This window comes from Sebastes umbrosus, chromosome 9, assembly GCF_015220745.1.
Source record: "Sebastes umbrosus isolate fSebUmb1 chromosome 9, fSebUmb1.pri, whole genome shotgun sequence".
Lineage (NCBI taxonomy): Eukaryota > Metazoa > Chordata > Actinopteri > Perciformes > Sebastidae > Sebastes > Sebastes umbrosus.
Genome location: NC_051277.1, coordinates 21,366,960 through 21,390,456, shown reverse-complemented (window position 1 = coordinate 21,390,456; position 23,497 = coordinate 21,366,960). Strand labels below are relative to the sequence as shown.

Here is a 23,497-nt window from a genome sequence, read left to right as displayed (position 1 = left end):
GGACACCTTGAAAAGACTCCTCAAAACCCACGTCTTCACCAAGGCCTATGGCCTCTAGCTACTGCTATGTTCCATTGTTGTGTTTATTTATGTCTTTGTTAAGTCCTTGGGTTTCTTGAAAGGCGCTACATAAATCCAAGTTATTATTATTATTATTATAAGTGTTAAGGTGGGACATTTTCAGATTAGTTGCTTACTACATGCAAGTATGAACCCTGTAAAACCAAGGGACTGAAATTGGATGAATAAAAGTGTGTATTATATGAAAAATGAACTTCCAAAAACGTTTTCTGTGCAAAACATAAACAAGAACACTGTACTAAGATCAAAATGACAAAAAGATGCAGTGACCATTTAATGTACAGTCACACATTGAAACTTTATTTATAGAGTTCATAACAGGACGATAAAACCAGTCAAATATATGGATATAATCATACGTTTACCGCACTGTACAACTGATGTCCAGTATATATAAGATAGCAGGGATAACAGGTGGTATGAATTCCATTGTCCCCCTCCCCCCACACACAGACACACACACTGGAATGTTTAGGCTCAGTTTTTTCAGATCCAGTCTATAATCGCATACTGATAAATACAGAGATGAAATGAAAAAATATAAAAATAGATTCTAGATTATTAATAATCACAGCTGCTCGCTAATGTAAGACTAGTTGACTGAGGTATTGAAGAATTTAAACAGGTTTTGAACAGGTTGTGCAGCTCACTCCATGGCTGCAAGTACAGCGAGTATTTAGACCTCAGCTTTGACTTAGTTTAGTCTTGGAGGCAAAGTCGGCACTAAGTTTACGCATCACTTCCCCGTGGCTTTGTCCTGATAGCTCCTGTCGTACATTCCCATAATTCTCTTTCACAAAGTTGGCAAAAGGTGTGGGAGCCCGTGGCTTGGCAGGCGTCTGTAAGACAAGTTGTCCTTTGCAGAGGGCGCACACGAACCTCTGTGTGTCCAGTGACTTGGAATGACGCCCGATCCTGTGAAGAATCACGGTAAATAATTATATTACCCAGTGGGAAATTAACACACAACTCTGTAAAAGCAAGGTGAATAATAATAAAGAAGGACATGAGGTATATGAGACGTACGTGTTCTGGCAGCGGGTGCACTGGTACATGAATTTGTACTTGATGTCGTAACTGTGGCAGCGAGTGACCATGGGCAGCTCGGGATGCGCCAGCGTGGACTTGCGGGCGTACAGCTTCCAGAAGTTCCCGTGCCCGTCCCTTACGCCGTTAATCAGCCAGGTGGCAGCGTGACACATCTCGTGAATCAGTGTGTCCCTGAGACGATCTAGGAGGGAGGAACAGTGAGAATGTGATCAAGAGATGCAATCTAATATAAACCCAAATGAAGATTTTACTGTGCATGACATCACATATTCACATTGAGGGACTTCCAAGCAGTTTATTGCTGTAGTCTATCTGTCTTAAACTAAAAGCATTACCTGCAGAATCGCAGACTTTCTCTGACAGTTCGATGCGGGCGTAACGGCCCCCTCCGCCTCGCTCCTGCCCCGTGACACAGTAACCGGCTGTTTTCCGCATTTTCTTATTCCACTTCACTGACATATCGATGGGGAGCTGCAAGTCATGTCAGACAAGGAAAAAGAATATAGACTATATGTTAACGAAGCAATTAAACAATGTAAAATATGTATACATTCAAAATCAGATGACATTTCTAAAATATTTTGACTGAAACAAGAGAAAACAACTGTTGTTCATCACCTTACTGTCGAACACACTGGTATTGTACAGCTGGTAAAGTCTACTGGTGAGTTCCTCCTTGTTCTGCTTGAAATTGCGACCATAGCTGGAGCCAGGGTTTGACATGGACTGCAAGAAGCACCCTGGGGTCTTACAAAATGCCACCCTAGAAGGGAAAGAACAGGATAAACTGAAAACAAATGTCTTTGTATGAAAGACAAACTGAGTGCATAAAAACTGCTCAATAGATGTACCTGCTGGTGGGGCCGTGTCTGGGCTCCGTCTGACTGACTGTGGGCTTCAAGATGCTGGATTTTCCTGGTGTCTTCACGTGCAGAGGTGTTTCCCATAATGATTTAGAGACTGGTGTGGCGAGTCCCTTTACAGGAGGAGCCGACACAGGAGGAGGCTCCTTATTGCCCTCTAAATGTAAGAACAAAACAAAAGATATCAGCCTCACAACTAGAATAAAAACTAAAGCTAAAGAAATGTGGAAATGCAACAATCCAAATCAAACTTACTGTGGGTGCTCTTGGGTGTGAATGAAGTGCCGGGGAGCTTATTTTTTAATTTCAGTCTCTCCAGCAGGGAAGTGAACTCCTCGTCAGAGCTGTCTGATCCATCCAGCTTACTAGGTGCTGACAGAGTGCGTTTTGGAGTGGCCAGTGATGTTAGAGTTTTGGGGGGAAGAAGAGAAAAAGGAGAAGGGATGGGAGGGAAAGGCAGCGACGGCGAACTGTCCTCTTCATCACACCGCAGATCATTATTCTTGTTGGCCTTTGGCGTGGGCTTAGGTTTTGAGTGACGAGTCCTCCAAGTGCTTTTGACCACAATGTTATCATTATCATCATCATCACTGTCACTAACAAAGACCGGGGAGGCAAAGTGAGACAGTGGTCTTCTCAGTGGATGCTGGGCTGCTGGAGTATTGCTCTTCTTAGGCACTGCAAAACAATGGCCACAAAACATAACCGTTATACACATATAGTTTTATGTTGCCTTTCATTGAAATATAACAGAACGTCAGTACTGATAACGTCATTCAAAGTTACCTTTAAAAGATGATTTTGTCTTAATAAAGTCATCATCTGATGAGAGGTCATCCACTATGAAGTTTTTGAGGCTTTAGAATAAACAAAAAGATAAAACTTATTTTTTCAAAACAATTTTTCCCCGACAGTGATAATGCATTTGAAGGAAAAAAATACATCAATAACTCACCTATCTTCACTCCCACTCACTGATATGTCCTTAGGCTTGGCCTTGGGGGTTTTCACTCGTTGCAGAACTTCAATGTGCAAAATGAGGATATATGAGAGAAAAATGAAGCCGACAATTTAAAAATGTTTTCATCATCATCTAAAGCCAAGTTCAGATCATCATCAGATATCACTTGTTGTTAAGTGTTGTGTAGTGTGAACAGTACGTTCACACTACACAACGTGTTGTCTCCAAAACTTGAGTCTTAAAGTTGTCTTGGTTTTCAGACTACATGACTGGCCAGAGACAGGGGGTCACACACTACAAGATCTTTCACCAGGAGTATGTCTGGTCTCCAAACTACGTTTTGTCACGAAAACACACACTAGAATTGACAGGGAAAATGATGTTATACCTTGTACGAGACAGGATATTTTCATTCCAAAGTGGATGTTAGAATTTGACTCTTTGGTCATCGGTTAGTTACAGATACAGACAACTGAAAAAGGCCACTTACATGTCTCAAAACCGTCGTCATCATCCGAGCTCACCACAAGAACATTTGAACTAAAAAGAACAAAAAATAGTTTACAATTTAGAATTACCATGACCAAAACATTGATGAGACACGTGAGACCAACACAATAAGCTGCTTTATGAGACATTTTCAGTGAACTCCATTTTCATACCTCTCTTTCTTTGCAACACTATGTGGGTTCAGTGAGGGCGGTTTAGCTTTCGGTGTTCCCACAAGAACTAACGAATAAAAGGTAAAATGAACATTAGTGTATTTGCAAAAAGAGTCATACAATTCAGCAATATTCAAATTCATATAATTTAACTCACATTGGTCAAAGTCATCATCACTGGACTCAATCAAAAACTTGTTTCTGTAATCGTTGCCCTTGGAGTATTGGTTCTCCTTCTCTGGGTCATCTTCACTGTCAGAGAGGGGGAGCTGGACAGGAGAGGCTGACTGATGAACAGATGGACGACTGCTTGTGGCAGCATGACGAGTTTTGCCAATTGAGCTGATCAGCTAGAAATTAAGAGAGACAGATCGGCATATAACTTAAGTCCAACATTTATATAGGCAGGGCTGCAACTAATGAACATTTTCATTATCGATTAATCTGCTGATTATGTTCTTGATTAATCTATCATTTGTTAATGAAATATCAGAAAATAGTGGTGTGTTAAATTCAATTACTTTACTTTTCATTGCACTTGTTTTATTTGACAAAGAGTCCAAAATCCAAATATATTCAGCTTGCTATGATATAAGACAGATAAAGGCATATAATCCTTACATTTAAAAGGGACTGTTTGTAACTTCCTACACGTACAAATAACGCGGGTCGGTGTCACATGCGCGCTCGCATATGTGCGCTCACGTGTGGCTACGCTGTTCAGACAAGACTCCAGCACAAACTACACAGAAGCACCAAAACCGCAAAGTTATATCTAGTGAAGCCCGTCTTGCAAAACAGTGTTGGCTGCAGTCGGAGGACGCGGGGGAGACCGTAGCTTTGGTCTCCAGGGCCGGAGTCTCTGCTCCTCTGCTCCTCTGCTCCTCTGCCTGCCTGCTTGCCTTCACTCGGCTCGCTCCACCTCACGTGCATGCGCGCACACTACACACTGCAGAAGACTTCGTAGCTCTGAGAATATCTAATACAGTGGACGTTTTTGCAGAAATAACTGCTGCAGATCCTCCAGACCAACAGAGGTTTCCCGTGTCTTGTGAAGTGACGGGGCTCCGCAGCGAGAAACGTTATTGTCTCTGACCAAAACTCCGGTGTCTCCCCTGTTCCCTCCGACAACGGTCGGGAGGCTGAAGCAGCAAAATCCAACACTAGGATCAGCAGTGATTCATGGAGAGATCTTCGTCTGGTCAGCTAACATTACTGCCAAGCAGCTGAAATAAAGAGTGATATTGTGTTTTTAGCTGACGTGTGTCGCCTCACTGTTTTGAGCGATGCTCGTTCATGTCTAGGTAGACCGAGCACAAGCGCGAGCACGACGCTGACTTTCGTTGATTTAACGGCCACAGGTGTCGCTGTTAACAAGCATTTCTGATTCTTACAAACAGTCCCTTTAAGAAGCTGGAAACAACAAATGTTTAACTAATTATTGCAGCTATATATTCAAATATATGCTTGTGAACTCATCTTTTTTTCCCAGTAACCCAAAGACACATATCTTATTATAGTTATCAAAATAGAAGAACAACTTTTGTCTATGGTGGCAACTGTTTGCAGGTTAATGGTTGTGAAACAAACCTTTTTCTCTGCTGTGTCCAGTCCTCCCTCACCAGTCCAGCCCATCTTGTTAGCAACTCTTTCAAATAACCTGAGGGTGTCATCATTCATTGTTTCCTCTGCTCTGTAACACACACACCAACATGACATTTAACATTTAAAGTCCAGCCCCAATCAGCAAACCTATCATTTATAATAGAATAACCTGTCAAAGTAAGGCTAGCTGATGGTTAAAGTACATTATGTTGACTTAATGTAATGTAACAAGAGGTTGTAAAGCAACACGCGAGCTAGACACGTTAGCGTTGCCGTTAGCAACCTGCCTGCTAACATTACGTTTAGCCTCGAGTTAACTCATTTAAAGTGGTTCAGTGTTTCCGTTGGTGAACCTCACATACAATATTAATTATTTTTTGCTAGAAGAACATATATTTCAATTGAAATATGATTACCAAATGCGCTTGTTGTTGTGAATAAAAGAGGAGGCAGACAGAGCAACAGCGAAGAGGAAGGGAAATTCAAATCTTGTGCTCCATATACCGGAAGCTGTCACGAAGCCATTCGACCAATCAGAGCGGGCTTCATATAACACGGTAACGTCATGTCCATGCACACCACCAGATACAGCCAGGGTCTGAAATTAACCTTTTTCCTCATCTGCCACTGTGGGAGGTCACTGAACATTTCTACCGGCCACTCAGTTTTTTTGTCTGCCACTTCTGAAATGAGTTTGAGGGGCACAATGACAGGGTGAAGGACCGAGATGTCTGCCAAAGGTCTCTGGTTGAAGCTCTGGGCTGCGTGAAAACAGCCCTGTTGTTTACTATGACAGTAATACTGACTAACCTACACATGTACTATGCTTGCCAGCAGAGTCTGAAATCAAGTTTTTTCCTCACTTGCCACTGTGGCAGGTCACTGAACATTTCTACCGGCCACTCAGTTTTTTTGTTTGCCACTTCTGAAATCTAAATATAATACTTTAAAATTTGTAAACATTGAGTCAGTGGTACCAGACTGTAGAGTTATGGAATATATCATGTAACCTTAATCCATGACTATATTCGGTGAAACTTCATTTTACAGGGCTGCAAATTTCAAGGTAATTAGGTGATAATTGGCAAGTTACCTATTTGAAATTTCTTTGGAATTACTGCCAAATTACCCCAATATTTACCTCAGAATTTATTGAAAATGACTTTATTATAAACATGATTTAAAGGGACTATTTGTAACTTGCCGGTGCCGTTGTCTCCTCTGCTCTCTCCGGCTGCGGGTGGAGAGAGCAGGGAGACACGCTGGAGAGCCCCGCTGCCTCAGCCTGCACTTAGGCAGGAAAAGCCAACACTAGGATCAGATCTAAATCATGTTCATGGAGACCTTCGTCTGGTCAGCTAACATTACTGCCAAGCAGGTGAAATATAGAGTGATATTGTGGTTTTAGCTGACTTGTGTCGCCTCACTGTTTTGAGTGATGCTCGTTCAGGTATATTGAGAGCGAGCAAGCGCGAGCCCGACGCTGACTTTCGTTGATTTCACGGCCACAGGTGTCGCTGTTAAGAAGCATTTCTGAAAGTTACAAATAGTCCCTTTAATAATTATATGCTAAAATAGTATATAATCGTTAAAATAGGGCCCTTAGGCGTTGCTCTTCATCGGAGGTGGAAAACCAAAACTAATAGAAGACACTTCTGATCAGGCACAAATCTCACCATTGTGTGACTTATTGTCAACACAGATGTAACCTGGTAGCTGATGTAATGATTCAGGGAGTTTTTTAAGAATTTTCAAAGTTATTTTCTAATTATTATCTATTTACCAGCAGACATGGAAATAAAGCATATCAATTCACTTTGTATTCTTTTCCTGGAAATGTATTATATAAATTACCAGCTATTGAGAAATAGCGGAATATAATTATTAAATAATGTTTATAATAAATTAATTTTCATTAACTTTGAGGTAAATATTGGGTTCATTTGGCAGTAATTCCAAAGAAATTTCAATTAGGTCACTTGCTAATTATTACCTAATTACCATGAAATTTGTGGACCTGTAAAATTAAGTGCCCGGGGTTTGAATCCGGCCTGCTTCATAAGCAAAAAGGCCCCGAAAGTTGTTAATATCAGACAAAATGGTAAACTGTGGAATGAGTCAATTCAAAGATCTGAACCTAGGGAAACAATGAAGTATATCAACAAACCAATGACAAATATCTCAACTTTATTCATCACATTTTGCTGACCTGCTCATTCTGAACGCAGGACTTTTACTCACAACTTAAGCATTGTGATATTGCTACAGTAAAAGATGTGAATACATGCTCCCATCAGTGGTCTCTTCTAGCTCACCGACATAAAGCAGCAGTTGAAAGAGATTGGTCACAAAGGAGAACACATACCGTGCAACACATGTTGAAGTATAGCAGATTAAAGATATTTTATATCATTTCAATGCACCAAAAAAAAAAAAAAAAGGGGTTGTCCCATGTGAACAGTTATCCTATGCTAGCTGTCTAACATCGAAAAGGCTGTTGGCTTGTCATTGTTTCTACCAACAATTGAATCAAGGGAGTGCAAAAGACAGTACAGTTTTGACATCTCTTTAATTTTTTTTTTATTATATTTAGAACCTCGCGGCATCATTGACAGCATACATTTAACAGACAATACAAAAACAAAAACCGCTTAGAAAATACTTACCTAGGCCGTTCCTGGTTTGAGTGATTAAAAAACAAAGACCAAATTGTGAACAGCTCTGACATCTAAACTGAAATTTAGGCCCTTTCCAATGAACTGAAGCTCCTTTGACCAGCTTTGTCCAATCATCTTTACAAGCATAGTGACATCAAACAGGACAACAGCCACTGAACAAATTCCTTGATTGACAACAAAATTAATAAAAGTTGGCATTTGGTGAGGGGAAGAAGTCTTCATCTAGACCATATTCCTCAAAACTTGCACATCTACTCATTGCAGTAATTTAGTAACAGCTTAGGACAAACTAAAGAGCCATTGCAATCTAAGTTTTACAATTGCATTTTAAAGCTGAAGAAACTTAAGTCAGAGTTACAATTTCCATGGTGCAACATTGTCTTTTTAAAACACAAAACACTCTTAATCCATTTATAAATAGATCAACAAGTAATGACGACTGGGCATTCTCTCCACAAGCTGCATTTAGTCCTGTACGCACACTGACAGGAGAAAAAAAAAAATCCACTGATCCAAGTACGGAAGGGGTAGCGGGGCATTCACAATCCTCTCATGCTCCCAAAATATACTGTGTTTTAGGACAAGAGTCTCAGACGAGGTGCCTGAAAGTCTCAAGCTGCATCTGGCTCAGGAAATGCAGATGTGTGATGAAACGACGGATGTGATGGGAGAAAAAATGGGTACATCTGTAGGCTCCTTTACACACAAGAGTCCCATTAACGGTAAATGACAGAACTGGAGACAATCATTGAGGGAGAGGGCTGGAGTGGACACTGACCGTTCCAAGCAAGTGCTGATAATGGTTAAAAAAAAAAAGATGGTGGGACATGACTGGTGTACAAGGGAAAAGAAATCTGCATGCTTCAGGTTTAGGCATTCTCACTGGTTTCTACTGAATGGATTTTGACCAGAGGTTCCGGCTTTCTGCCGTTGCTATAGTGCTCCCACATCTGCAGATAGAGCCTCTCCAGGTCAATCGTGTACTGCTTAGTGTTGAAAAGAGGGCTGCAGATTCGCTGCCTCCAAACACGTGCTCTGACCATCTTCAGGCTGAAGGAGACAAAGAAAATGGTCAGACTTCAGAGTTTAACATCAATGACTACGTTTACATGCACAAAATCTTCCAGTTTTAGCCCTTATTCTGAAAAAGACAATATTCCTACTAGTTGGTTTGTGTACAACTCCGTAAACAGGCAAGAGGCCGTGTTTCGCAAACTGCTGTAAAAACCACAATTGAGACGCATACTCCAAATGCGCTGTACACATGTCCAAAAACGCTTCTGAAACCTGAATAATATCGGCATATCCCACATGTTTTAATCGGAAAATGCTCCATTCAGAATAAGGCCTAATTCAGAATATCCAAACAGAATATGCTGTTTACATGACCCATATCAAATTCGGAATATTGTCATATTTTGAATAATAGGGGAATACAAAAGTGCATGTAAATGTATTTACCATTAAAAAAAAAAAAAAGGTCAAATTGTACTTACTATTCCATGTCAGAGCCCAGTTTGACCGCTATGTCCTCATAATCCTGACGACTATGGGCTATTAGCTCAGGGCAGCCCAGGCAGTTGAGTTGTGAGGCCGCCACACGGGAGGCAAGGGTCTCACCTTTACAGATGAAATCAGACATAAATATGTAAAATGGTTGTATTTTTGGAGAATTGTAGTTAGATTGACTAAAACATTTGTATTCAATTAGCAATCAATGGTTTTAAGTTTCCTTACCCGGCATCGTGACCATGGGTGTTCCAGCCCAGAGGACATCCATGCCTGTGGTGTGACCATTGCACAGAGGAGTGTCGAGGCACACATCAGCCAGCTGGCCCCTTCTCACATGCTCCTCCTTGGGGGCCACGGGAGAGAAGATGATGCGAGAGCCAGGCAGACCCATGTTCTGAGCGTACTGCTGGATGTTGGGCTCGCCAACGGCAGGGAAGCGAAGGAGCCACAGCACACTGTTGGGCACGCGCTTCAGGATCTGCAGGCAAGAGGGGAGTGTTAAAGCAGACAGGAAAGAACTCAAAGACGTTGTGATAAACAAGTCCATCCAACTCACATTGGCCCACATCTGAAGAGTAGGGGGGTCAATCTTGTAGAGCTGGTTGAAGTTGCAGTAGACGATGGAGTCCTCTGGGAGACCATACTGGGAGCGGGTTGTCACGACAATTGTGCGTGGCACCTCCTCCCCAGTGGCAGCTTTGTTGTTGATCTGAAATGGGGGACAAAACAGTATTGCTTAGAGGTGGAGTGACCTTAATGCTTTCATCCCGAAGAGTTATCAAGTGTGACAGTGTTTGAGCCTACGGGTGATAATAGGTTGTTTGGAAAGCCAAGACGGTATCATTCATTTTACAAAGTGCCACCATTCCCCTCACCAACAGTTCTGTGCTTTCACCTTACATTCATGAATACATCATACCTATAAGGACAAAGTCCCAGAGACTACAACCTCATCTGCTGAGAAGATCTGGAAAAGCAGCATGCTAAATTAAACGGCTGCTCTCGCCTTGTTTCTGCATTCCTAGATGTTTTGTACCTATGCTATACCCATCAAGATTTGCATATAAAAAGGACAACTGTGTCAAAGTTAGACAATACCTGTGTGGTGGCCAGGCCATTGCTGACAGTGAAGCCATTAATTGTGACCTGGATTTGGCCTTGGTTGATCATGTTGATGATTGCTTCAGCTGCTGTGTTCATGGGGATTACGGGCATGGACAGAGCTCCATTTGTGTCCCCAGTGGGTTCCTGGTTGTTGTCGCACTTCATCTGGTCACAGAGAACAGTTTCAACTTCAACGTTTGACTATGGTTAATGCAAAAATCATTCACTAATATATTTTTAGCTGCATAGTTCATATGCACATATTTCAATGATTTTCATACAAAAAAAATCTCATTTGAATCAGCAGATATTGACCAAGGACAGAAATGAAAATGTGATTTATTGTTTTGTTCTGCTCTGAGATTGTGATTCAAAAGGTAATAATATACCTTGACAAAAATAGTTAAACAGTGCCATCTACAGGTCCAAAACTTTAGTGCACCATTTAGTTTGCTGGTTTGTCAATAATACACTTAGAAACAACGATTTGGTTCTTCAGGACATTCTCTTAACTCACCTTTATCACTTTCACATCTGGCAAACTGTCCAAGTAGGCCTTCAGATCAATACCATTAAGAACAATGCGGTTGTCAAAGATGTGTCCATTAGATTTGAAATCAATCACAGCCTTTTTCTGTGTGGTCAAAAAGAAAAACAGATGTTACCCTGATTATATATATATATATATATTTTTTTGTTAAACAAAACACAGAAAAAAAAAAAATCGCAGAAATGTGAGGATGGACAAACCTTGAGGTGAGGGAACATGTTGGCGTGGTCTCCGATGAAGAAAGTATGGGGCATGTAGGCCAGTTTCTCAGAATACTGCTCAGCTACTTCAATAGGAGACGTCTCCTTGTCAGAGACGATGTAGTCCATGAAGGGAGCCCCACTGGTTCCAGGGTAACCCAGCCACATAGTCTGTTAAGAGCAGATTAATATGACTGTGAGGCTGCAGTTATGCATTTGCACAGGTGACTGTTTAACCTCAAGATACAACTCTGTCAATCAGAAATCATATGTAGCACTCACCTGAACGGGGGCAGGGCGGAGGGCAAACAGCTCATTTCGGGCTCCCTTGGTGTATCCGTTCATATTGACCAGAATGTGGATTCCATCCTGGTGAATACGATCAGCTGCCTTGCCATTGCAAGGAATCTGTAGGAGAGGGGTACCAGTTTCAGTGAAAATGGTTTGTTTTTGACATTGCATATGACAATACGTTTGTTGAAATGACCAGTCAGTTAAAAATGAACATCCTTAAGGTTAATAGACACACAGTAAATATACAAATAGTGATTAAGAAGCAACCCTAGGTTATAACAGTTACCTGTGAGAGGTCTGTGAAATGATGAGCCTCTGCTACCACTTTCACACGGAAGTTGGTGCTATCATCAGGGCTGAGCGCATAGCAGAACACCTTGAGGAGAAACAAAAAGTATAGACTGGTACGTTAATATTTACATACAATTTATCAACTATTTCAGTCAACCCTTGTATACTTTACTTCCAAGACCATACATTTTAATACACATTATATTAACTTGTCAGAGTTCAAGATCACCTACCTCAAATTTCTCAGGATTGTGCATTCCAGGAATGGACTGCATCAGGTGGGAAGTAGGGTGGTTGCCAAAGTCGGAGCTGACGTAGCCAACACGTAGACGTCCACCGCTGGCCTTCAGATCCTTTGGATGCTCAAAAGCAGGTTTGTGCAGTGCATTGATCTGTGGAATTAGCAACGGTATAAGAATACAACTACAGCAGGAAAGCCAATTCAAATTTGACCGAGTTACACACACTGTAACAATGGTGCACCAATACTGAACCATGAACAACAACCACCAATTCACCTAAACTCACGTCCAACCTTAAACCATACCCCCATCCCTGCAAGCAACCCATTCACCACCACCTTTCACCTCTTTTTCTACAAAGTTAAATACATCCAGTATCTTGCCCATCCCTTACCTTCCCCATATCCCTGCAGACAGCCACTGCCATCACCAGCCACCTTTCCATCCCCCCCAAAAAATGAATTAAAGTTTACTTGCTTTGATCAGTGCGTGTACCTTGTCCAGGCAAAGGTTTCCGTGGCGTTCAGCGATGGCCTTGCGGAAGCCGTGAGAGAGCGGATAGAGCATGCTGTGGTGTGGGTGCACTGATGGCAAGCGGTTCTTATCCAGCTGGTCAGCCACGATGCTCACAAGCTTCTTCATCCGCTCATCGTAATCTGTCCAGTCGCACACAATCTGGGAGAGTGACATGAATAACAGATGTTAGAAAATAACTTCTAATTCAACAGGAGCAAATAAAAAGTAACTGTTGTATGTACTTTAAATATTTGACAAATATATTTGCATATACTAACCTGCAGACAATGTGCCAAGTTGCAGTAAGCATCAGGGAAGTCCGGCTTGAGTTTCAAGGCCGTGCGGTAAGATGCAATGGCCTCTGGGATGTTTCCAGAATCCTAATAGAAACATTAGAATACAAAAATCAAAATACATGAGGTGGCAAAAACAAAAATAGCAATACATTATACCGCACATAAATAGCTGGTAATATATGCATTGTGTGTGCATTAACTGCATGCGACTCCACAAAGCAATCAAAACATGTTCTTTGTAAAGGAGTAATATTGCAATTATCCCTTCCCTAGCCAGAAGTTCATCATCAGTTGAGGTGCTGTGACACAATTCTGAACACAATTGCTCATCATGACTGCAAACAATAAGGGAATTATACCAAAATCATTCCTACCTTGTGGATAGAGGCCAAATTGCTGTGAGCATCAGCAAAGGCAGGGTTGATCTGGATGGCACGGGTGTAGCATTGCAGTGCTCCCTGTACATCTTGCATTTCCTTCAGTGTATTGCCCATATTTGAGTAGGCATCAGCAAATGTGGGGCTGATTCTAAAATAAAAACAGGAAACTGTTTTAACACTATATTTTGTCTTGTAAAAAGTTCAACCTAGTGTCAGTTCATTTATGACCATTTACTTTAGAAAAGACACATGGAAAACAAATAAACCCCGAGGTTAAACTGTGCAGAACATGGACATTATACATGTTCACCAACTGATAGAATATCAGAGCAGTGTGATGTAGCCTCACATCAATATTATAAGGTGCATTGAATGTTTTGTTTTAGCTATTGTAGAATAATATCACATTAATATAAACTAAGTCAACAAGTACCTGTAGCATAGATTTACATACCTGATGGCCTCCTTGTAGTGCATCAGGGCCTCCTGGAGTTTTCCCTGCTGCTGCAGGACACTGGCAAGGTTAGAATGAGCTGCTGCAAACTCTGGGAACACCTGATGAATAACAAAAAAAAAAGGTTACCAAAAAGAATAGTGCAAAAATGCCCTGCTCACACTTACAGCAATCATGATGGTCTTGTTAAACAGAGTTATTCATGCCAGAAAATATCAGTTAACACTTAACTCACCTCTAGTGCTTTCCTATAGAGTTGAACTGCCTCCTCAATGTTGCCCTGCTCACGCTTGATATTGGCCAAGTTGTTAAGAGAGTCTGCATGGGTTGGACACAAACGCAAGGCTGTGTTGTAGCACTCTTCTGCTTCAGACACCTGGGGAAGACAATGGCATTTTAAAAAGTTAAATTTAGTAAATGCTTACCGGCTTAAAATAAATGTTGGAATTTCAGATCGTCTTAGTAGGGAACACACCAAATGCTGCCTTACATTGCCTTTCTCCTTAAGGGCATTTGCCAAATTGCAGTAGGCATCAGGGAAGTGAGGCTGCAATTCAATAGCGCGGCGGTAGGTGTCAATAGCCAGGTCAATGAGGCCTTGCTCGTAGTAGACACAGGCCAGGTTTCCATGGACAACTGCATGGTTGGGACTAAGACTCAGGGCTCTCAGGTATCCAGCCACAGCTCTGGAAACATAAGGTGCAGATAAATTGAAATTCTCATCTTTTCAAAATTCTCACAAGCCATTAACAGTGTCATTGCAAAATTGTTAACAAATTTTACTTCGTAACATTGCATATTGTTACAAATGTATTGCTGAAAATAAAACCACTGTTTCAGCAGTTGAGTTACAGCCCTGACTATGATGGCAGTTCTGTAGGTGCAATAACTCTGCCCTGCCTAAACAATGGTATGCAAAAACACAGCTAGAGCATCAACACAGAAGGAAGTGGTTATGTAAACGAGAAAGTTCTCAACTCATTTGAAATTCCACACAGGGTGTGGTAGGGTGGTGCTTATAAAAGACAATAGATTAGACTAGATGAATGTATGAAGGAAGTATCATACGGTCTACTATGTCATGATTTGGACTCACCTGTCAAAGATGCGGGCTTCCTTCAAAACGTTTCCTAAATTGATGTATGCGTCAAGGAAATTTGGGTCCAGAGTCACTGCCTAAAAATGGAAAACAACCTTAAAAACATGTGGCAGCAAGAATATACCAAGACAGAAAGTAGTAAGATTGAAAAATGTAACAAAAAAAATATGCAACTGACCTTTTCAAAATGGTGTATGGCGAGCCATATCTCTCCTTGGGCATTGAACACACAGCCTAGGTTGCTCCAAGCCACTGCAAAGTTGGGCTGAGTCTCAATGGCTTTCAGGTAACAAGCCTTCAATGGGTGTAAAAAGAAAAACCATAGGAAAGGAGAAGAGGTAGAATGGGAGAGGTATAGAGTGTAGAGGGGAGGACAAGGGATTGTAAAATAAAAACGAATAGGGAGATTGAGAATAAAAGTAAGAAAAAACAAAAAGGGCAGAGAGAGCAAAATTAGTGACTATTCTCCGTCATGGCAAAAAGTGAGTCTACAGCATGGGCTCGCTTGCGCATAAGTCTGCCGCGCTAAGCTGCATTGCTTTTTCCTACGCTGCGCGGATCCAACCAACACCCACACGTATGCCCGCATCCTCCAGTTATGACCACATTCTCACCAAATGTAGTGGTCCCCACATTGGGTATAGTCTGCTCCCCTCTAATAACACCAACACTGATAACCTAAAGTACTAAACATTATATTGAGATATATGAAACCCCAAATATTGGCATGAATATTGTATATTCCATGTGGGTATGTTATCTCACAACCTGGGATGCTGGACAGTTCGTGCAAGTGATAGTCCCTGTAATGCAAGCGCAACAAACGCGAGCGCATAGTGTGTGTCTATTGCCACCACCACAATGCCCCATATAATGCCGTTTGCTTGACCTTGCACCTGGCAAAGGTCAGTTCGCTGCTGCGCTCGCTAATGGCCAGGTAAGACAGCTGCAGACCACCAACCCCTGGCAGAACACCTGAAACACCAGACTGGCACACACACTCAGCACCCATCAAGTATCTCAGAATAAAGGGGGGGTTGGGGGCTCAACCAGTGGCTTCACTGGGATGTTAAGATGGGGAAAATTTGGAGATGAACAGCCAATAAACAATTTGACCTTTTCATTGAATTAGTAAAAAGGTTTTACTTTTGAAGTGTTTTTCAAAAACCAATAATGTCTGAGATTCAGGGGCTTTTGGGAGCGAGGCTGGTTGAGTGGGGAGAGGTCCGCAACCAACTGGCCAAAGGGAGTGATGGGGTGTGGGTCGCATGCTTGCGCTTTCCGCCGTTTTGGTCGCTTGGAGGACATCGCTGCGCAGCCCCTGCGCTACCGCAGACTCACAGCGCACTACCTGCATCATCAAGAGAACGCTGCAACTCCAAATAAAGAAGGAAAAACAAAACAAAATAGGAAAAATAAACAACATGTAAGAGTTAGAGGGTTCTTACTTTTTCACGATTATTGCTTCCAAATCCTAGATTCTTTTTAATTAATACAGAACTGGGTAATTAGTATAGCATATTGTAAGAAATGCTTACTGTAATTTGTTTTGACACTTTTTTTTTGCTCTTCAAAGGAAGCCACAAGACAGAGGAGCATGAAGTGAGGTGGTTTTTCTTTTGTCGTCAGTTACAAACCCGTTACCATATTTTTGGACTTTGTCAGACTGGTGGCCGCAGCTGGCTGGAAGAAGAGGAGAGGACTGAGGCTGCCCTAGTGTTCCTTTCCGCCAGGCACCTACGCAGGAATAGTGTCACCCACCTGAAACCTTCTAAATAACAATATCAGTTGTGGAAAAACCAAAAGAGACAAAATCAGAAAACAAGATCGTTAGTAAAAGTCTTCAAACAATACAATCTTTTTTTTTTTTTTAAATATGGAAATAAAACAGGTTCTTCCAAATCTCAACAAACATAAAACAGACTAGACTTAAGTTTTCATTCATGCAATGAATGTTTCATTTCGAAGAAAACAAAAGAAATGCTTTTGGGTAACTGGGAGGGAAGAAAGGCTTTGATGTGTTCACATTATCAGTGAAATATAGGTTTAGGTCAGGTTTCCAGCTGTCCATCAATTCAGTTTTCATATTAACCTACAGGAGGGCAGTTACTGGCTTGATCTTGCCCAAATGAACTGATCCCATTTCTTTGGGAATAGTTATTACATATTTGAAGGAAAAGGGAAGAAGAATTAATCATTTTCTTTCATTCTTTTTGCATTGTCATGAAATATTTTTAAATCTTTGATTTCTTTATCCTGGCCAGCTTTCTTGAATCCTTGCCAATGGGTAGGGAGAAGAGTCTGCGGTGTAATTATTGGTATCTGGTAGCTCTGAAATAAAGAAGTCATCGCTGTTGCTGCGCGTGCCTGTCTTTCTAACCCAGCATCTGACGCAGGTGGTGGAGCACAGATTGGGAGCTGTCTGCCTGACGATACTTGAACCATTTTAAGGCACTTGAGAATGAGCTCTTTTAAACCCACACCATTTAACACACTATTCAACAGCAGTGGATATCGGAATAGATAGCCAGCTGGGTACGATTTTCATTATCAACCATAGTCAAAAGAAGATCTAATGTGTGTCCATGAAAAGCACTGTTGGGGCGTGCTTTAGCACTGACTGGGCATAGCTAAAGGGTCAGGAAGGCAGCTCTCAGCGCGCAGACTCCACCATCCTTGGCAAGCGCGCGGGGGGCGGAGCGACAGAGCAGGGGAGCTTGTGACTCCCTGGTGCTCCTCCCCACTCCTTTACCCCCTCTAGCACGAAATAAGATGGCCTGTAACCACTGAGACAACTCCACATCTCCAGATTAGACAAAACCTAGGGGAACCCCATTATATAGACAAAACCCTTAACATTACAAAGGGAAGTGTAAAACCCACCCTGGCAGCAACTGTACTGACAGCAAACTGAGACTTGTCATTGGGCAATTTATTGGAGTGTAGTGGTTAGGTTAGAACCCATCTTACCTTTTGCACTGCAAAGATAAACTAACTTCTCATCAGTTCATATATTCTTCAAAGACCGAGCCAGCATTTTCCCTCCAAAATCGATATGAAAATGCATGGTTCGAGGTTAAAAAATTACAATATAGATCAAATGTTTCGATTTGAAAACTCCAGCCTTTCTTCCTGAAGGGGAGGGGCTGACCTCTGGTAAAAAGTCGAGGTAAAGCAAAGGACGTTGGGACTAAAAGTGGTACAGGGTGGGGACAAATGTGATAATTATACTATAGTGATAAAACAAAATAGATGAAACTGTTTAAAAAGTGATCAATAGAAAATGTGTGTATTATGATAATTAAAAAAATACTGAAATTGGAAATTTGTTGCCTCATACGGCTGTTGACTCTTTGCAGTCCAATATAATATAAGTTTGGGGTGAGAAGCTTACTGCAACTCTGATAAATGAGAAAAGGCTACCATGTCCTGCCCTTCACTTGGCCGAGGGGGTTGAAAAAGAAGGAAAAGGACTCGATTTGGCTTAAAAATGTCGAAGGGGAGAAAGAAACAATATCTACGGCCTTTTGGGGGGAAACTAAAAACAAAAATGTATGTACCACAAAGAAAAAAAAATATATAACAAAAATACAAACAACACATATATACAAATGCCCACACGCTGTAACATACCTTGGCCTCTTCCAAACGCCCAAGGGCTTTAAGCAAGTTGCCCAAGTCACTACGCACACAATAAAGATCCTGGGGAAAAAAAACAACAGTTAACATTTTAATTTTACTGCTACAATAAACCACAGATCAATGTGTTGACTCTAAATATGTTTTCCTTATTTGCAAATAGAGTTTTCTGACCATACCCAACCACACCAACCAGTGATGGTGTGGTCAGAGATGAAACAGGCTTGAGACAACCAGACAGGGCATGATAAACACTGCTTTTCAGCCTGATGTGATGATACTCTTTAAGGATTTAAAAAAATGGCATGTCACTTACAGGGTTGTACTGTAATGCGGACACGTAAGCCTGCACTGCTCCCTCCATGTCCCCTGCGGCCACCAGAGCAGCTGCCAAGTTGATGTATCCATCAATAAAATCTGGTTTCAGTCTCAGAGCGTGGCGATAATGCTCTATGGCCTCCTGCAGTTGCCCACGCTCCTTGTACACGTTCCCCAGGTTGGAGTAGGCCTCGGCCAACATTGGGTTCTGTTTGATGGCCAAGGTGCTGAAGTGAGCAGACCTGTAGGACCAGAATGGGTACAGAATGGTCATAATCTTGAAGGGAGTGGCTGGCAAGTGTTGGTTCGATGCCTTGTGTAGAGGAAGCTGCAAGGTGCAAGTGGTGAAAAGGAGAAACTTGTTCTAAAGGCATAAGAGTAAATATTTAAACTGCACATCAAGATGAATATCCTTGTAACCCAATCAATGAATTTCATATGTACATACACATTTCTGCAACTTCAATTCTTACACAATCCATTATTTGAGTGTCCATAATGCAAAGAAATTATCATGCTGGCAGTATACTCCAAATAAAGCTGCGTTTGCGCAGAGAAATGGTGCATCTACTACAAAGAATATACACCGATCGGCCATAACATAAGGACAGCATGGGCACCCTGACCGGTCTGTGGCTACGCAGCCCCATACGCAACAAACTGCGATGCACTGTGTGTTCTGACACCTTTCTATCTGAACCAGCATTAACTTTTTCAGCAATTTGAGCCACAGTAGCTCTTCTATGGGATCGGACAACACGAACCAGCCTTCACTCCCCACGTGCATCAATGAGCCTTGGCCACTGGTTTTCCTTCTATGGACCACATTTGGTAGGTCCTGACCACTGCAGACCAGGAGAATCCCACAAAAGCTGCAGTTTTGGAGATGCTCTGACCCAGTAGTCTAGCCATCACAATTTGGCCCCTTTGTCGAAGTCCCTCACATCCCTTGCCCATTTTTTCTGCTTCCAACCCATCAACTTCAACGACAAAATGTTCACTTGCTGCCTAACCCACTGCCAGGTGCCATTGTAACAAGATAATCAATGTTATTCACTTCACCTGTCAGTGGTCATAATGTTGTTAATGTTATGGCTGATCGGTGTATATTACAGCGTATCCAGTAATCATTTCAGATTTGACTGCACATTTTCTGTCTGATTCCTTTTAGTGCTTTATTTGACAGTAGAATGACAACACACTAAATTGAAATTACTTTGGAGTATACTGCTTGCATTGGGCGCACTGAAGAAATAGAAAAGAGTAAACAAGATAGAACGTTTAAACCTGTAACCCGTAAGACCCGAAACCTTCACCAGGCACCTGCAAAGCAAGGGTATGGCCACCACCGAAACAGTGTTAGAATCATGAGGGGACAGAGCAATATTAAACCGAGCAACAGGATTTCCAGAAGACCGCTCAGTTTATACATTTGACTCCCCACACCAGCTGTGTGCACTGAAAGTCACAGATGACCCATTATTCTCTGCCACTTCCATGACCACGCCACATACTCAGTGTGCGTTGGGTCGGCCCCCACCCCACCTCACCTGTCAAGTCTTCGGCACTGGAAGTGGATGGAGGACAGGAGCAGCAGCACGCCTGTGTTATCAGGCTCCTGTCTCCATAGCTGCATGCAGTGGCGCTCAGCTGCCTCAAAGTCCCCTGACTGATACTCCCGGTGCGCCAGCTCGGCCAACCCTTGGAAGGAAAGCATACGTTTTGTCGGTTCTGGAGCACCAACACATCCCAAGGAAGGGGGGGGGAAACAACATGTTAGAGGTGATGGAAGAAATAATAGCAGACAAATGAAAAATAAAAAAATAAAAGAGATGAAGCTAATACTGTCAATGACAAATAATAGCTATCAATTTGAACTCAACAGAAATCAAGGCAATGGAGGGAAATAAAGGTAGTACTAAGATAAAGTGTTGCAATCACAATAAAATCATTGGGAATTTTACTTTGTGATTTCAATTTTTGGGCTCACGACACAATAGGATTAAAAAAAAATTCTTTGTTAAATAAAGCCAATTACAGTTTTACTATTTTTTTTGGTGTATGACTAAATGTAAGGTTGTCTTAAAATTTCATTGCTCACATAACTGCAGAAGACTGCCAATAACATGTTTAAAATGACTGCATCTCCTTTTAAGACGAAAAACTATATTCCCACACACTATATTGTGTTTTATTTGTAAATATGTTAGTATGAGAATGATTTCAAACAAGACCACTTAGCTGATTAAATGTTGTTGTTTTTTTAGTTGCAGTGTGCTATAATTTTGGCACACAGTTTAAATATGTGATATGATTTCCCCCCACAAAGTACCAAAAAAATAATAATACAAAAGTTGGCAACAACATCAATGCATGAGATGAAAACACAAAATCAAACAGGGAGGAGGGGGATGATATACTGGCAGAAATTCTGGCGACACTTACACAACATACAGCCTTAAAATAGCAGATATGTGGGGTGGTAAATATCAATTTACTTTGTATTTTGTATGTATTTTATCATTAGCCACCTCTCTCTTGTACATAACGTTGCTGCTTTAATTTCTGGCTTGTGTTGTTATGATATTTATCAGTCTTTTTCACATATTTTATCAAAAGTCTCTATGCTAAAACTGATGAAGCAATTTCAGATGTACCTACAGTCAGTGTTACTTGAGGTCAAACTATTCAGGGTGTGGCTTAAGCTACATGCCACAGACACATCATGCATGGTTCAAGTGTACAGAAGGGTGGAAGAGGTTTAATGGGTTTGAGAACACCTGCAAACTGGTAATGCCAGAGAGCATACACCAAAGATTGCAGTAGATCAGGTTCGTTCATCCATGACGTAATTATGCTAGTATGCAGGGTGGCTAGTTTCAATTACATAGGAGCACCCAGTCTTAAAGCAGCAATCATCAGTCAGGCAAAATGTTAACGTTAAGGACCACAATCAGCTATAAGACCCACTGAACACCTTCAGGATAAACTCGAAAAGCGGTTTAAGCAGAACAAAAAGCATTAACCTTGAGCACCTGCGTCAAGTAGGTTTGTCTGCAGGGCTAGTTTAACCAGCAGGACGCTGCAGGGCCACGTTGTGACGAGTAACGTTAACTAAACAGACATCAGAGCCAAAGAACTACAGGACGCCATTTATCTCTGGTCAACAGCTGCAACATACAACGGCCTGTTGATGTCGGTCAGGCTAGCATACATGCTAACATTAGCATACATGCTAGCTAACGTTAGCTACAATCACACCTATCTCTAGGCTAAAACGATCCGTAACGTTACCTGAGAGTAGTTCACAGTTTAACGTCAATACAACGTTACCCGAAATCCTTAAATTGACACCCTCTATTTTAATAAGATACATTAATTACAACCTGCTACCAGCTAACCGTTAGCTATGCTACAAGTTAGCAATGCTAACAGTTAACTAGCTGGTCTATGCTACCAGTTAGCTATGCTACCAGTTAGCTTCCAGTGAACCATTAGCTATGCTAACAGCTAGCTGCTATGCTACCAGTTAGTTATGCTAATTGGTAGCTGGTAGCATAGCTAACTGCTAACTGGTAGCTAACAGTTAACTGGTAGCATAGCTAACTGGTAGCATAGCTAACTGCTAACTGGTAGCTAACTGCTAACTGGTAGCTATGCTAACAGTCAACTGCTATGCTACCAGTTAGCCGTTAGCTATGCTAACAGTTAGCTTCCAGTGAACCATTAGCTATGCTAACAGCTAGCTGCTATGCTACCAGTTAGTTATGCTAATTGGTAGCTGGTAGCATAGCTAACTGCTAACTGGTATTTAACTGCTAACTGGTAGCATAGCTGCTAACTGGTAGCTATGCTAACAGTTAACTGCTATGCTACCAGTTAGCCGTTAGCTATGCTAACAGTTAGCTGGTAGCTTAGCCTGAGAGTGGAGCAATAAGACAGGATAGATCTGAACTGGGCCTACGTTGCTACCTCCATCATGTTCAGTTGTGTGACGTTGAGTGCTGCATTGGGGGATGTCCTAGTAGCACATTTGCTGTATTTGTTTTAATAAACGTTAGCTACCTGCTCGCGTGCATCTATGTAACGTTAGCTGCCGTTGTAACTATAAGATACGGTTGCTACGTTACTGGCCATCCATCGTCAGCTAACTAAAGACTATAAATCCACCAACCTGTGCTGTCAGCCACGTTTCCCACGGAGGTCGCCATCCTCTCAGCCTTCGAGTCCTGCACCGTGGTCGTCAACGTGTCTCCGGGTAGGTTTACAGGTTTCAGAGGAACAATGTGCGACGAGTAGTTCGTCTTCTGTGGGCTGCGACCAGCTAACACGTTGCTGCCTGGCTGAAGCTAAATAACTCCAGCTAACCTCATCTTTAACTATCCGTACCTCTTTACAACGCTCAATAAACACCCTGCAGATAGTTTCACTGAGTTATAATTAATAAACTAACCTCGTTACAATCCCTAACAGCTAAACATTAAACGTGCTGTGTCTTAATGGTTGTAGCTGGTGCCTCTTCACAACAAAGCTGCTGTGCAACATAAAATGGCGAAGTGGGCGGAACTCATTTTTGAGAGAGGATCTAGATCCGCACATCAGCATTACGATGGAAACATGTATGTAAAAATTGTAATAAATGTCATATTTGTAAAAAATAATAATTCATAGGATGCGGGCTTGACGTATTGTTTGGTTAACC

At 41.8% G+C, this 23,497-nt stretch overlaps 2 protein-coding genes across 8 annotated transcripts; both read right to left on the bottom strand.

The window, feature by feature from the left end:
* Positions 1 to 353: 353 nt before the first annotated feature.
* On the bottom strand, positions 354 to 5,790 carry gcna (germ cell nuclear acidic peptidase). The gene is made up of 13 exons (XM_037779216.1): positions 5,639 to 5,790; positions 5,208 to 5,310; positions 3,775 to 3,967; positions 3,618 to 3,684; positions 3,446 to 3,495; positions 2,950 to 3,016; positions 2,781 to 2,851; positions 2,250 to 2,672; positions 1,983 to 2,151; positions 1,750 to 1,894; positions 1,467 to 1,602; positions 1,108 to 1,312; positions 354 to 996 (listed from the first exon to the last, which is right to left on the bottom strand). Exons 2-13 carry the CDS (start codon positions 5,295 to 5,297, stop codon positions 765 to 767), a joined length of 1,848 nt encoding a protein of 615 aa, XP_037635144.1. The 5' UTR covers positions 5,298 to 5,310; positions 5,639 to 5,790; the 3' UTR covers positions 354 to 764.
* Positions 5,791 to 7,392: 1,602 nt separating this feature from the next.
* Positions 7,393 to 23,342, bottom strand: LOC119493815 (UDP-N-acetylglucosamine--peptide N-acetylglucosaminyltransferase 110 kDa subunit). Of its 7 annotated transcripts, none has more exons than XM_037779277.1 (22): positions 22,970 to 23,342; positions 20,346 to 20,526; positions 18,794 to 19,037; positions 18,472 to 18,540; positions 15,017 to 15,133; positions 14,836 to 14,915; positions 14,215 to 14,425; positions 13,975 to 14,115; positions 13,740 to 13,840; positions 13,280 to 13,433; positions 12,888 to 12,989; positions 12,589 to 12,768; positions 12,085 to 12,243; positions 11,847 to 11,936; positions 11,549 to 11,674; positions 11,267 to 11,437; positions 11,034 to 11,150; positions 10,511 to 10,681; positions 9,969 to 10,121; positions 9,638 to 9,890; positions 9,397 to 9,520; positions 7,393 to 8,950 (listed from the first exon to the last, which is right to left on the bottom strand). In XM_037779277.1, the coding sequence occupies exons 1-22, from the start codon at positions 23,004 to 23,006 to the stop codon at positions 8,770 to 8,772; spliced, it is 3,162 nt and encodes a 1,053-aa protein (XP_037635205.1). In that variant the 5' UTR covers positions 23,007 to 23,342; the 3' UTR covers positions 7,393 to 8,769. The 7 variants fall into 7 exon arrangements, with proteins under 7 accessions (XP_037635205.1, XP_037635202.1, XP_037635204.1 ...); XM_037779274.1 differs by having other exon boundaries at positions 12,571 to 12,768; positions 22,970 to 23,341; XM_037779276.1 differs by having other exon boundaries at positions 12,571 to 12,768; positions 14,230 to 14,425; positions 22,970 to 23,341.
* Between the last annotated feature and the right edge of the window lie 155 nt (positions 23,343 to 23,497).

What these genes read in the sequence shown, in the direction of transcription:
- gcna (XM_037779216.1), bottom strand. Translation starts at nt 5,297, where the DNA reads ATGAATGATGACACCCTCAGGTTATTTGAAAGAGTTGCTAACAAGATG. An exon ending in TGACGACGGTTTTGAGACAT is followed by an intron (nt 3,017 to 3,445) that starts GTAAGTGGCCTT and finishes TGCACATTGAAG; the next exon opens with TTCTGCAACGAGTGAAAACC. An exon ending in AGACACGGCCCCACCAGCAG is followed by an intron (nt 1,895 to 1,982) that starts GTACATCTATTG and finishes TTTCCCTTCTAG; the next exon opens with GGTGGCATTTTGTAAGACCC.
- LOC119493815 (XM_037779274.1), bottom strand. Translation starts at nt 23,006, where the DNA reads ATGGCGACCTCCGTGGGAAACGTGGCTGACAGCACAG. An exon ending in AAACGTGGCTGACAGCACAG is followed by an intron (nt 20,527 to 22,969) that starts GTTGGTGGATTT and finishes TTGGTGCTCCAG; the next exon opens with AACCGACAAAACGTATGCTT. An exon ending in ACATGTTCCCTCACCTCAAG is followed by an intron (nt 11,151 to 11,266) that starts GTTTGTCCATCC and finishes TTGACCACACAG; the next exon opens with AAAAAGGCTGTGATTGATTT.